The following is a 14,600-nucleotide window of genomic DNA, read 5'->3' as shown; positions in this document are numbered from 1 at the left end:
GGTGTGAAGCCTTAAGAGCTCCTTTCCCTTGCTTTCATTTCTGTCCCTCCATCTCACTGTTGGTGTTTTTGTTTTTCTTATATGTTGAACTTCATGTATTTAGAAAGTTTTACTGGTTGACAGAGTTAGCTGCTTAGTTTTATCTTTCATGTTTCAGCTTGTTTTCCAAGATTTTTAGTATATTCTCCTTTGCATATGAAGATTCTACAACTAACTTCCTTTTTCCCCCAATTATTACAATTGGATTTATACTAAAATGGTATTACTTCAGGAACAAGCATTTATGGGTAGCTGACTAAAATTAAAGGTATAACCTTTTCAAGCCAAGCAATGTAGACTTGCTCTTATATTTTTAAACATACTTAAAAATTTCATAGCATTAAAATTTTAAATATGAATTTTGACTAGTATTTTGGTAAATGTAATTTCAGCGTTTTTTTGATAATCCATTATTCAAATGATTGTAAAGTTGATACAATGATTAAAAATACCCTCAAAAAAAAAAATACCCTCAGTGGGAATATGAATCATATTTTTCAATATTAGAAGAAGGCAATTATCATAAAATCATTAATATGATTCTTACTAATGTAGTAGTAAATGCCAATATGTGTGCCTTCATATTTTAAAATAGACATGTATTTCTAGTTTTATATTCTTATCCAGGATTAAAATACAGCAGTTAGGCAAAACTATTTTTGCCAGTTGGAAAAAAAAAGAAAAAAGCATGTCATTTCTAAATGATTTCCTGGCTTAGATATAAAATAAAGAGACTGGATTTTATTATATTAGAGCCAAATATAAAATGAATCAGTCTAGCACACACTTGTTTGGAGCTTTTCTGGATTTAAAATGGTTGGAATTAGCAGTGCTTTCATTGAAAGGTAAATTTTATTGTTAGAAGTAAATTTTTTTAAATTTTTAAAAAAGATTTATTTATTTATTTATTTATTTATGATAGAGAGAGAGAGAGAGAGAGGCAGAGACACAGGAGGAGGGAGAAGCAGGCTCCATGCTGGGAGCCTGACATGGGACTCGATCCTGGGACTCCAGGATCACGCTCTGGGCCAAAGGCAGGTGCCAAACCGCTGAGCCACCCAGGGATCCCTGTTAGAAGTAAATTTTAAAGATTTACAGTTTTAGTTTAAATTAGTAGGAAAATGAAAACCCCATTTGTTGGAGACACATTTTTGTATTAGGACTTTTTTTTTCTTAGTACCTTATGTGTGTAGTAGTTTTTGACTTAGCGCGTGGTTGCATCTAAAAGATCAGTACAGTTGGAAATATTGGAATCTTTTTTTTGGTGCATTTTACTAATAGTGAATTCACACTAAATATTATTAGGCCTTTGTTCTCAAACTGTTGACACATACCTTGTCATCTTCTGTGTCTTACCTGTTTGAGTGTCTTTTTTTCCGTAAAAGTTAATGGCCTTATAGAGCAGCCAAAACCTAGTGTTTTAGATAGTTGTCTGTGATAAAATGATAAAAAGCATGGCTTTTATAATGGAATGAATTACAGAAGAAACATAAACCTAACACTGAATGTGAAGATCAGAGCATAAAAGATACACCTACGTACTTTATAGTAATGCTGGATCAGTGTTAAAATTTTAACTTTTCTGATTTTTTAATATATTTTATTATGATTTTGCTGTAGAAAATGAGAGTAAGCATTTGGCTTAGTTTAGGTATATAATGCTGACAAATATGTCTAATGCACGTTGAACTGACGATCTTTCTGAAAGTTCTGTAAGTTACAACCATATTTGATTTGTCATTGGGAGTCAGTCTTGAACAAAAACCAGAGGGGGTGGGGTGGGGTGTGGGTGTGCGTGTGTGTGTGTGTGTGTGTTTGTGTGTATTTTAACAGCAGCAGAGTTCTGAAACAGGAAATCAGCCTTATCGTATTCATCCAGAGACCTAGGAAGAAGGTAATTGTTTCTTATGCTCGTTAAAACCAGTTAGTTGGGCAACTTAAATTTTTAGAGGTTCACAGATGTAGGTCTGAACAGTTGTAGATGCATTATTTCATAACAGCTCTGAAGAAAATTTGATTAAGTTTGTTGAGGGGAATAATCTCTCAGCTGATATATGAAAAATATTGTACTTTGGATTTTAGAGTATTGCTAGCATTATCAGTGACCTGATAAGGTACTTTTATGTGGTTCTAATTTGCTTAAATTTAAATCAAGTTCAGAAGGCCTTGATTGTTCCTTTAAAAAGTATTTGTTTAAAACTGCGTAATCGTCCATTTAAACAATAGAAAAAAAGTTAATTCTATGTCAGGTGTTTCTTACTGGAAATTATCTTTCCCTTTTTGTTAATGTATGTATACTCATAATTACATACTTAGGTATTTGTTCATGATTTAATTTTTATCTGTCCGTGGGTAGTCGTCATTTTTAAAGCTGGATAGTTAATATTATATCGAGCTAGATACCATGCTTTGCTTACTGTACTGTATTAGGAGTATTTCCATTTTCTCCCTTTATAAACAGCACTGGTTGTGACTATCTATGAATAGTTTACTTTGTTATTCTTAGAGTACATTATTAGAGTGGAGTTTTTGGAATAAAAAGTAAAACAGTTTCATAGCTCTTTGATACAGATTGCAGATTTCTTGCCAAATTAACCAATTTATAGTATTGCTACTAAGTAGAAGAATTACTAGCAATTCTTGATGTTACCTTTGAAGAATGTGATATTTTCCTTTAGAAAATGAAATCTAAGGGTACCTGGCTGGCTGGGTTGGTAGAGCATGGGACCCTGAAACTCAGGGTCGTGAGTTCAGGCCCCACACTGGGCATGGAGCCTAAGTTTAAAAAAATAAATAAGTAAAAAATAAATTTAAAAAGAAGACGACCTCTAGGAAGTGAGATCTAAACTTCATTTTAAAGCAAAAATATGGGTAAACTTTTCTGTCAAGGCAAGTTGGTATAATGTAACAATTTGAGAGAAAGTTGTGAGCTCCTAATTGTTTGGAGGAGTAGAAAGCTCCAGTAGAGCTCATAAATTATTTGGCAGTCAGTTTCCTTTCTGGTTTGGCACTGTGGGCAGTTAATTTAGAAGTGTTAAAAGGAACCTAAAATTTATGCTAACGTGAATTTAAGTGAATATATTGGAATTCTTTTCTAATTTGTTTATAAAAACATCATATTGGGTTGCTTTGTAATGAGACATTTAAACTAAAATTAAATAACACGGCATTTCTAGGTGGCATCTCTCATGCAACCTCAAATAATAACAACTTCTTATTACAATAGTAGAGCTCTTTGCAGTTTATGGAATTGAAGATAATGTCCAGATATCTCATATGATCCTTGAAACAACCAGTGAAGAAGTTAGAGCAGCTGTTAGGATCATTATTTTTGCAGAAAGAAGAAACAAAAATATTTGAGGCCCAGAGATTTAGTAACTTACCAGCAGTCCATAGGCTTTTAAGTTGAAAGGGGAGAATGGAACTCTGGTCTTCTATATTAAATGACATTATGCATTACGTATTTTAGTGCAAGGCCTGACACCTAGGAAATATTTAAATATTCCTGTGTCCTGTCGTGTTTCTGACCCAATACTTCTTTATTCCTAAAATCCCCATTTTTCGAGCATTCTTTCTGTTAATATATCCGTAGTTCAAGTTTTGGCACCCATTTCATTTTAGAAAATAAGATTTTAGGCTTTATTAATTTGCTCTTTACATGAATGATTATATGCTTTATATGTTAGGACAAATTGTTCTCAAATAATGAGCAATTAGCACCTCATCAACTGGAAAATTCAGGGAACTCCTATTTCTGCTTTCCTACCAATATGAATCTTTAATTTAGAAACCAGATACAAACATTTTACACATTTAATAGGGAAAAATAAAATCTAATAAGAAATATAAAATGTTTCATTAGATGAAACTCTGACAGAAGTCTGTGAGTGTGGCAATTATTTAAAGCATAATTTGATTAGTAAAGACACTATGGATATAGCTGTGACATGCATGGAAACTATTTGTTAAATTTAAACTTCTTAAAAACTTTCGGGAAAAAAATGTAGACCTGATGTAGCTTATGAATCAGTGGCTGAATTATTTTTCCTCTCACCTGATCCTTGAGTATCTGTTGGTTGATAGCCCTGAGAGAAAGCAGGGGAAAACCTCCAGAAATTCCTGGAAAATAGAATTAAATGGTGAAGTCCTGGTATTTGCTAACTTGCTTTTCATTTTCTGTGTCTTCCTTCATTAGTCTGACTTTATTCCTTCACTCCTGCTGCCGGATAAGCTCGGTGTTCATTCCTCTCGTGAGCCAGGTGACTTCAGATTGTCTTTTGATGCTTTTTGGTCACTACCTCTGTAAATCTGTATGTCCCTATTTGCCATTCATGCTCCATGTATGCTACGGCTTCATATTGTTAACTTCTAGCTAACTAGAGTTTAAAGAATCTCTTTATTTGATCTGTGGATATAATTTTTCTTAAAACAATCGTGGCAAGAAAAAAGTGTTACTGATTTGAATACTAGTACTGTATACTGGTATTGTAGTGTAGAAGTTGTTTGGGGATAAGTATATATATTAAGTAGTACTACAAAGAAACTTCAGAACTGCTTTATTTTCCATAATTAAGATTCAGTCTATATTCAGAAACACATTTCTAAAATAAGGCTTAACAAGCTATTTTTTTTATCCTCTGTTTGAAAATTCTAGTTAAATTTGTAACATAAACCACGTTAATTTAGGTTCAAGTAAAATTTTAAAGACAAAGTAGATATGAATTATCAGCTCACATGTTTTTTTCTAAAGGTATTTTGTTAATTAGATGTAACTTAGAATGTACTGTCTAGTGTTTTAAGTCATGATTGGATGCTTAGAATAGCCAGTAAAAATTTACTTAGCTCCTATAGTAGCCACATTATTTTACAATATGTCAGTTATATTATTGGTGAAATTGACTTCTGTGGACTGGCTTTAGAACTTAATTACCATTTTTTTTTTCTTTCAGTCTACAGTATTCTGTGGTGTGAGATGGGATTGTTGTAGCACTTAAATCAAGACTGTCCAACATGATATGTATGATTATCAAAGCTCATCAATGAATCACTTAAGATCTTGTATGTAAATTTTGCCTTAATTAAAACAAATTGGACATGTTTGCTCAAAGGTGAGGCGAAAGGAGACTGTCTGCTGTTACGTCATGTATCTCATCTCCAGATCTCCTGTAGCAATGGTGGCCATCCACCTTAGGCATGACAAGAAGTACCCACATGTGCACATACACGCATTTCTTTTACCTCTCCACTTATTGCATGTAGCCGCTGATAATGTGGGGAAAGAAGACCTTTTTTTCCTTTGGGAAATTTGGGAATATTTTACATTTGTTCTTAATTTAAATACTTAAAAGGCAGGTTGCTAGGGTTAAGATTTCACACAGTTAAGGTTTCTGTTAGGCTTTGATGCTCTTTAGAAGGATTAGGTTGGTTACTCAATAGTAAGTCAGTGTCATTGGAAAAAAAAAAACCCAAATAGTTATGGTGAGCCCTTACAGTCTGGGTCTGTACCATTTGTTCAATTGATGGACAGCTGTCACTATGTTCTAGTTGTTTTCCATATATTGATGCGTTTAATCCTTATAAACAACCCTGTGTGATAAGTACTTTGAGCAGTCCCATCTTACACAGAGAACTGAAGACAGGTAAACTTGGAAAAGATTTTTTAATACATGAAGCTGGAGGTCAAGTCCAGGCAGCTTGGCTCTAGAGCATATGTTCTTAACCATGGTGCCACCTTGCCTGCAAGTAGATTACTAGATGGCAAAAATATTTGGCTTCCTTCAGTGACCTAGTTATTCTAATTTTTTATGCTCAACATTTATAAGTTATTAGAGGAGAATTTCATATGAAGCCCTCTACTTGTTCAAAAGTATATCCAGTAAGTGCAGGTTAAGGCTATTCTGTATTAGAAATCTTGTATATATATATTTTTTTCTCAGTTATTTTTATTTGGTTTACATTGTCTAAAAAAAGCATATCAAATTTTTTACATTGGGAAGCAAAAAAATCATATATTAGGTGTTTATTGGTATAATTCTTGGCATAACAAATATTTGTCTCAAAATTCAGTGCTTATCAATTGCTGAAATCAGTTCTGGAAAAGCCAGTGGAGTTTTGTATTGTCTTTTAGAAGTTTTAAAGTTTTAACATCTGATTAGTAGATTCACTTTCATTTGAACCTGCTCCCTCTGAAAATTTTTATATTTTTATTATTGATTTGGAAATAAAAGAGATCTTCATCTCCTTTCATGAGGCAGCATGGTATAAAAAGCCTGGGCTTTGGGTTATGTATCTAACTGGTTTGAATCATAGCTCAGTACAGGAACTTAGTGCAAATTACCCAGTCTTTTTCACCCTCAATTTTGTCATTCATGAAATGGGAGTATCAACTCTGTAGGATCTTTAAGATTAAATGGGAATGTATTTCTTGTACAGTGGCACACGCTCTCTGTGTCCTTATAACTTATGATAGATGCTAAAGTCTTGGGTAAAAGCTCAAACTATGAATAAGGATGGTGAGAGCCTCTGTGAACAATGAAATCTTAAAAAGACCAAATGCCTAGGTTCTGTGTAAAGGAAGAGACCCCCCCAGGCTGATTGTGGCCTTTGGCTCTTTATCTGTCTGGTTAAATCAAACTCCCTGCCACAGCATCCTTAAAACTAGACCCAGTCTTCCATCCTGCATTCTGCATACAGCCTTGTGTGTGAGTCGCGCTGGACTGCTTGTGTGTTCCAGATGTATGTATTTCCGTATCCCTCTTCTGTCCTCTGCCTGGAATGTTCTAACTGCTCTTGTTCGTTCTCCTGTCCTGCTGATGTGTGACTGACTTCTTAAGAATTATCTAACATCACCCACTTTGTGAAGCTTTATCTGTGCCCCTGCAGGATTCATCCCTCTCTCTTTGTCTCTTAAAATGTCTTGGTCTTATATTCAGGAGAGCCTGTGGCACCGTTGCACCTCCATGTGTCTGCCTCTCCTGATAGAGTAGGAACTCTTCCAGTGCAGTAGTCTTTGCTTACTTAGGCTTCTACCCTCAGTGCCCCTTGCACAGAATGCTCGCTCTGTGTCTGACTAATTGAGTGGAAGAGGGGGCCAAGTGAGTTTAATGAGTGTGTAACATAACATCCCTTTTTATGCATAGTTATAGGCCTATGGTTTTTTAAAGTAAGTTAACTAAGTCTTTTGCAACCTCATTTACTTTATTAGTTAGCATTCATAGTGCTAACTAATAGTTACATTTGAGTTTAGTCCCAGTTACAATGACTGCATTTCCAGGGGCTTTGTACTACTGTGCTTTTCTGCAAGGCTAAAATCTTACTAGCATCTTCACTGAAATGAAGGATTCAGTTGGAAAGTTTGTTAGTAGCAGTAATTGTTATTTCTTTGAATAAAAAATTTCTCTGTTGCTCAGAAGAAAAACTTGGGTGACCAGTTTATATTCTTGACTGACATGTATTCATAATTTCTTAGGTAGGAATTCTGGATTGGTGGCAGCTGCTTTGGGTTTACTGTTGCCTCATTTTTTTCCTGAGTGTTATTTCTCATTTTCTATATGTTGGTGCTCCCAAGACAGAGTTACAAGGTAAAGATTATTCACTTTCAGGAATTAATACTGCTACAGGCTTAATTTGAACCTCCAATTTCTTTTTTTTTTTTTTCTCATGAATGGACATACTACCTAAAACATTTTGGTAATTGAACGTAGGTCTTTGAATTGAGCTACATTTTTAGGTGGAACTACTTTCTCATGTGAGAATAATAGATGACAGCTATTATTTGTAATGTTAAAAATGATAATCCTAAGAGTTTCAGAGCCTTTATAGTAAAAGAACCCTTTGAGGTTGGGGGTGAATTTCTGTACTCTTAAAGTGACAAAAATTACATGGTCTTTTATTGTTATATGAGTGTGTGTGTGTGTGTGTGTGTATGTGTATATACATATATGCATTTTGATAGAAATTCATTTTTTAAAACTATATACAGAGCTGAATTTAAGTCATGAGGGACAAGACAATATTTTGTCATGACAGTAAATAGACTTGTAGATAATTATAAAACAATTCAAAAAATGTTTTAGAAATAGTGCAGGTGCATTGTATCAGCAACAGAAAATATAAGACAAAAATGAGAAAAATATATATATTTCCACCACCTATACATGATTATTTGTGATCTTTTCGTCTACATGTTTATTATGGATATATATGCATTATATGTGGCATAATGCTGTATATTCTCTCTTGAAACCTTTTTTTTTTTTTTTTTTGTCAGTAATGTCTGCTTTTCCATGTCAGTAAAATTTCATCTCACCTAATGCCCAGATCATGTTCAAATTTCTCTGGTTGGCTCAAAAATGTTCTTTATGGCCGGTTTGTCCAGAGCAATATCCAAAATAGTACTGTACCTATGAACTTGGCTCTTAGAACACTTAAGTCTTTTTATTTTTTGAAGATTTTATTATTTATTCATGAGAGACACAGAGAGAGAGAGAGAGAGAGAGACAGAGACACAGGCAGAGAGAGAAGCAGGCTCCATGGTAGGGAGCCTGATATGGGGACTCGATCCCGGGACTCTGGGATCATGCTCTGAGCCGAAGGCAGACGCTCAACCACTGAGCCACCCAGGCGTCCCATAGAATGCTTAAGTCTTTACATCAATGATAGCTACCCTCCTTGCCTTTTTAAAAGACATTGGAGCAGAGACTGGGTCATGTGCTACAGATCTTTTGAATCTGTCCAGTTAATTCTCACATGTCATTTAGCTTGTTTTCTTTGTTTTATTTACTGTAAATTATTGTATTTATTGTAAATTAAAATTTATATCTAAATGCTTGGTGGATTCTCAGATTGAAGATACCTTAGTTATTATAGATGATGCTGTGTCCTTTGTATTGTATTTGTATTGTATTATAGGATCTCTATGTAATTTTCTTGGTGATGGTGATGGACCCCCTGAAATTGGGTGGTGGTGGCCCTTTCTGCCTGCTGTTCAGTTGTATTTGTCTCCTTACATTAGAAAGTATTTTGTTCAGTGTTACTGTTTCTCTAAGAAAGTTCATCATCCAGTCACCTGTTGGTGTAGAACCAGTTGTTCATCTTTGCCTAAATCAGTAATTTTATTAGGGGTTGCAAAATACCATTTTTAAAGTTCTGTTCTTTTGTGTTTATTAACTGGCGTTTTTCTGTAAAGTAGATCTTTACCCTTATGAAATGGGGCTATTTGGTTGCCCTGAAATACAGAACCTACAGGAAAAGTAGCATCAATACTTAATCTCCCCCTTTACCTACTTTCAAAGTAAAGAAAGAACTGTTAAAATAGCCACTTCAAAAGGGTGATAAATGAAAAAGATTTAGTTCTTTTTTTCTTCTGAGTATCCTTATAGACTCAATGGTTTTAATTTTATTTAGGGTATTTTAATTTACTACCATTTAAATTTTTTCTTTGATACTCAGATTGTTACAACTCAAGGCCCTGGGATGTCTTCTTGTTAGCTCCAAATCTGTCTGATAGACACCATTAATCTCTGAATACCTTCCTTGTCTTCTGGCACAGAAAGATCTTCCTGTATCTTCCTGCCCCAGACCTGGCATCAGTTGTTCCAAGGAGTTTAGTATCTTTTAGTGTATTATATATTAGAGATGAAATCTGCATTCAGGGATTGTTTGCTGCTGGGATTGACATGCTTTTAGGCCAGGTCAGTGAAAACACCTAGAGAACATAAATTCTTATAAACATGAGTTCATGATGATGTTTTAGTGTTTTTACTTGATTTCTTGATTTTATAATGGTATCTCTTTTATACCTGTAATCATGAATCTTAAAATTATTAGCATAATTAGCAGTTTTTTCTACAATATAGAAAAAAGCTTGAGGATATCAACACTGAAATTAGTAAAAACAAACTCTCAGAAGAAGTTTAAATTTTCTTTGTAGTTCTTTTTGTTCTTAGAGTGCTTCCTACCAAGAAGTACAGTAAACTTGCAATGTCCAAATAACTCCTGTAAGATAAGCCCTGTCTCCTGGTTATCAATTTGGTATTTAATCCGGTTTGTTGCTGTTTTTAAGTGTATGCTTCTCCCCTTTGCCTCTCCTTCCCTGTGAAGCAATCATCTTTATTCGTTTCTCAGTTATCATCTGTGTGTGTGTGCACATGCACGTGTATGTTGAGAAGTTCAAATTCAAGCAACTATATGTGTAAGAGTTCTTCATTTTATACAAAAGGAACATTTTTTTTTTTTTTTAAATACAGAACTTAGCATACTGTGTATGATGTTCTATGTCGGTTTTTTTTTTTTTCCCTTAAAATATTTTTAGGTCTATCCAATCTGTATGGTAAAACTATGGATAAAACCTTTTAAAAAATAATACTAAAATAAAGGCCTTCGGTAGCCTGATAATTATTTTTGGATTGAAACTAATACTGAAATCAGCTCAATAATGTGAATGCAGCAGGAAGTGAAAAAATAAGATCTAGAAGAAGACACTGGATTTAGTGAATTTTGGATTGTATTTGAAGAACGAGTGGGGGTCCAGGAGTAGGCAGGTGGAGAACTTCAGGGATGGTGTTGATAGGAGGCTTGAGGCAGATTAGCTTGGTTATTTGGGAAGGTCTGTGTTCTCAAAATCATGAGATTAGAAAGAGGGATGATGGCACTCAAGAAGAAATGAGAGCTGCTACGATTGACAAAATGCATAGGAATGTAGATTTGGTGATGGTTTCTTTTTAGTTAGTTTGGTGCAGATTCTTCTGGAGCACAGAAGTTTGTTTTTATGCCAACTGTAGTGTGTAACATAAATGAATAGAACGGCTTGCTAAGTGTTGACTACCTTGATAGTAAATGAGAGTAAGTTTCTACCTTAGTTCAGTATTAGACACAAATACCAAGAACTTGGAGGAGATCACTGTGGTTGTCTCAGCCTAATTGCATGGAATGGGAAATTGAAGGCTAAAAAGGTTTAGTTACATGTCCAAATTATACAACTGGATGGAGGCATAGCCAGCTCTTAAATCTGGCTTCCTAATTCTTTTTCTCTGTGCTGTGGTGCAGTATATAACTATGAAAAATGAGTAGTTGTGTAGCTATTTTTGTTTTTATTTTGATGCTTGGTTTTTGTCCCAAGGTGACTTCAGTTCTGTGATTTATAAACTCTGTGGTTTTGTTTTTCAGGTACCCATGTCTAAGCGTTGGAAGTTGCTTTTTCCCTTGAATGTGTTTTTAATGTACTAGGTAGAGGGATTTGAAAATTATTTTGCCTTATGATTATTTTGAGGATCTGTTTTTGGAATTATGTACTCCCCTGTGTTTCTTAATTACATATGGTGGTTTATAAATACCTTGGACAACCGTTTAATTTTTAAAATCAGCTCATGTTTTACCACATGTATATGTTAGTTTGCATTGTTGTATATTTCAGACATTTCCTTAACTTAAGTACTCAGATATTTATCCCAACATTATTGCTATGGGGTTTCCTGCAGAAAGACTTGAAGGCGTATACAGGAACAATATTGATGATGTAGTAAGGTAAGAACTATTATTTTCTGTTTCAAATATTGATGTATTCATGCTGTATTTTCATTTAGAGAAGATTTCTAAATCGTGGAAAATGATGTACTATGAGATGTAAACTCTATTTTTATTATGTTGGTGCTCTGTAACTGCTTTCTGTTTGTTTAATGGACCTCAGTGGGATACAACTCATTTTATAAGAACCTTTGACATGATCAGGTGTATGTGATACGGTTTCGTGGACTCCTTTCAACGCTTCTTACCAAGTTAATTTTAATTCCTGGATTCCATTGCACTATGATTTGTGTCTTTTATTTCAGAATTAGGGATTAGGTTTAGAATCCTTGAGTGGATTCATTCACTTAAATTTATTCATTCTAAGGTAGAGATAACTGATACCATCTATTTTTTACATAGAACAGTTTGTAATGAGCCGTAAGTATACCATGCATTTGAAGAAGTATTTTGTACAGAGGATCTGGACAGGAATTGCTGGACAAATGAAAGCCTGACTTTGTCTCTTTTATAAACTTGGGTAACTTTCTGAGTATAATTATTACTTGATTCAAAACAGTATTTTTCAAGGCTGATTTAAATGATTTAATACATGTATAACCTGAGTACATGATATATTTTATGAGAGAAGGAATTTGTATCTGTTGTGCAGTCTTAATATATTTTCTCACTCCAAAGCAAAAATATATATGCATGAAAAATTAACTGTAAATGTCAGCAGAAAATTTAATGGGTTTTTAAAGTTTATATTTTTGGATTATATCCTTTATCCTCTTTCAGAAATCTCTTTCTTGGAGACTTTCAATTTAAATATTTGGGGAGAATTAATGTTTTCATAATGGGAGAGCACTTTGCAAAGCATTATGCAGATGTAGAATCCTTTTATAATAGTTGTCTAAGCATATGAGCCTAGCTGTATTCTTATATGAGCTAGCCATAAGTTGTTTTTCTAAGTGGTTAATTTTTTAGTTTGCTTTGAACTGATGTATATATTTGCATTTTGCAGTATTGTGTCCAGTCGGACTGTTTTAGTGTTTATATTCTGTTCAGAATTATTCAATGTCAGTATCTACAAAAACTACAGAAAAACCCAAACTACTACTTTCTTTGTAGTTTCTGTTACAATGATAGGTACATGGGTCTGTCAGAAGTACTATTTAAGAGTGTGAAAATAGGAAAATAAATGTATCTTCTCATGGTTGGGCAGGACACAGTTGGAAGGATGGGTAACATCACAGATCCATGATACAGCTTCGTCAGTGGTGATACACATCTACAGAAAATGCAGTAGGGGATGGAAAACAGAATGAGGGGCATAAATTTTGAATCGAGAGTGATGGGAGAATCTGGAAAATGAGCAGTGCAGTCACTGCACATGTATTCTCTGCTGTGGCACAGGAGTGTTTAATCAGGCCTCCTTATGACTTAGATGAAATGTTTTACAGGTTGATCTCTTTTGTATTACTACTGTATAATTCTGTATTCAACCGAGTACTAATTCAACCAAATCAGATTAGTACTCGTATGGAAAGAAGAGTATGAATACTGTGGGTAGAGGACAGGTTTTCTGGTCACTGCAAGGGCATCCTTGTGCTAAGTTAACCTGGGGGCTGGTCGTGCTTTGCCTGCTCTTTGCTCTCTTATGACAGTGAAAAGTCACTGAAAGTGATTGATTGTCTTTTCGGTTATTAATAATTTTGGTTTCTGGATCTACACATTTCATTTTCAGACCTTAGACTATAATAATCTCACCAAGAAAATACTGTGCTGGGAAGTGTTTTGATCTGTCATCTTCTGACTTAGTATCTCCTACCTTTGTGCCTCTGAATTGAGATTCATGCATTTAATTTGCTATCAATAACCAGGGTTGAAGTTTATTCTGTCTGCTTTAGTGTGTCTAGTTTATTTTAGCTAGCTTTTGATTTTTTTCAAATGTTACTCCTTAAAAAAGGTTTGTGAATATGGTTTGTTATTTAGCTAATGTTATTTAACCAATTGATCTTGTGACCCTTATGGTAATGGCAATGGCAGTAGCATGTAAATAATGAAGAATTATAAGAGTGTAATAGCTGTGATATGCTTAGTTTGTCTTGCCCTCCCCCATTTTTTGACTGGGGGGATTTATGGCTAGTGAGGTTGGCTTCACTTGCTCACTCCATTTCGCTTCTATTACGAGAAAAAGGATGAACAGTGACCACAAAGGTAGCTGTAGCTTTTTCCCTATGAAGTAAAATAAAATAAATAACCTTCAGGTAATTTTCCTGTGAGGATTAACCTCTCCAAGGGACTTAAGTACTACTGTCTCTAGTACCTAAATGATTGATTTCCTTGATCGGTTCCCACAATATTGGACACAGTAGTAATAATCAGTAGTGATTCCTTTTTGGTTCAAAGATGATAACATCTCAATGAAAAAACGTGTCTTTATTTCCTTACCAGTTTTCTCTTAACAAAGGTATTTCCATTTGGATTTTCCTTAGCCCTACCTATTGGGATGTCTTTTTATTTATTTATTTTTTTAAGATTTTATTTATTTATTCATGAGAGATACAGAGAGAGAGAGGCAGAGACACAGGCAGAGGGAGAAGCAGGCTCCATGCAGGGAGCCTGACGTGGGACTCGATCCCGGGTCTTCAGGATCACGCTCTGGGCCAAAGGCGGCGCTAAACCGCTGAGCCACTGGGCTGCCCCCTATTGGGATAGCTAAAGAATATTTAAAACTACCTTTCCTTCTCTAAATCCATGTTTTTTCTATGATTTTCCCCCCAAACAAGAAATGCTGTGCCAGGTTCAGATTTTGTTGGTGTTGTATGTCTTTGAGTAAAAGAAACTGAAAGTGCAAATGCCTTTATGCTTAAATTATGCAGTATTCAACTCTTTTGGGATATGGATTGTTATGGCAACGTGAAATTTTATACTTGAGGTACTCAGGTGACAAATATTTAACCTCTCTTTTTGAGGTTACCTCCTAGGATCAGGAATTAATGTAAATAAACAAAAAGTGGGGGAGAAGTGAACTAAGCTGAAATTTTTTACTA

General features: G+C 34.5%; 1 protein-coding gene across 7 annotated transcripts in view; it reads left to right on the top strand.

Moving 5' to 3' along the window:
* PTEN (phosphatase and tensin homolog) overlaps nucleotides 1-14,600 on the top strand; it is a 90,989-nt gene that overhangs the window by 16,141 nt on the left and 60,248 nt on the right. For 2 of the 7 annotated variants that reach the window (XM_072803705.1, XM_072803704.1), the window contains exon 2: nucleotides 11,478-11,562. The exons of 4 other annotated variants lie outside the window; for them this stretch is intronic. In XM_072803705.1, the coding sequence (XP_072659806.1) occupies nucleotides 11,478-11,562 (85 nt within the window). Of the gene's footprint in view, nucleotides 1-5,037; nucleotides 5,148-11,477; nucleotides 11,563-14,600 lie in introns of those variants that run through there. One more of the 7 variants, XM_072803706.1, reaches the window with a different exon arrangement.

The sequence above is a fragment of the Canis lupus genome, chromosome 27 (assembly GCF_048164855.1).
Source record: "Canis lupus baileyi chromosome 27, mCanLup2.hap1, whole genome shotgun sequence".
Classification (NCBI taxonomy): domain Eukaryota; kingdom Metazoa; phylum Chordata; class Mammalia; order Carnivora; family Canidae; genus Canis; species Canis lupus.
Note: the sequence above shows the minus strand (reverse complement) of the source record. Positions and strands in the feature narration are given on the sequence as shown.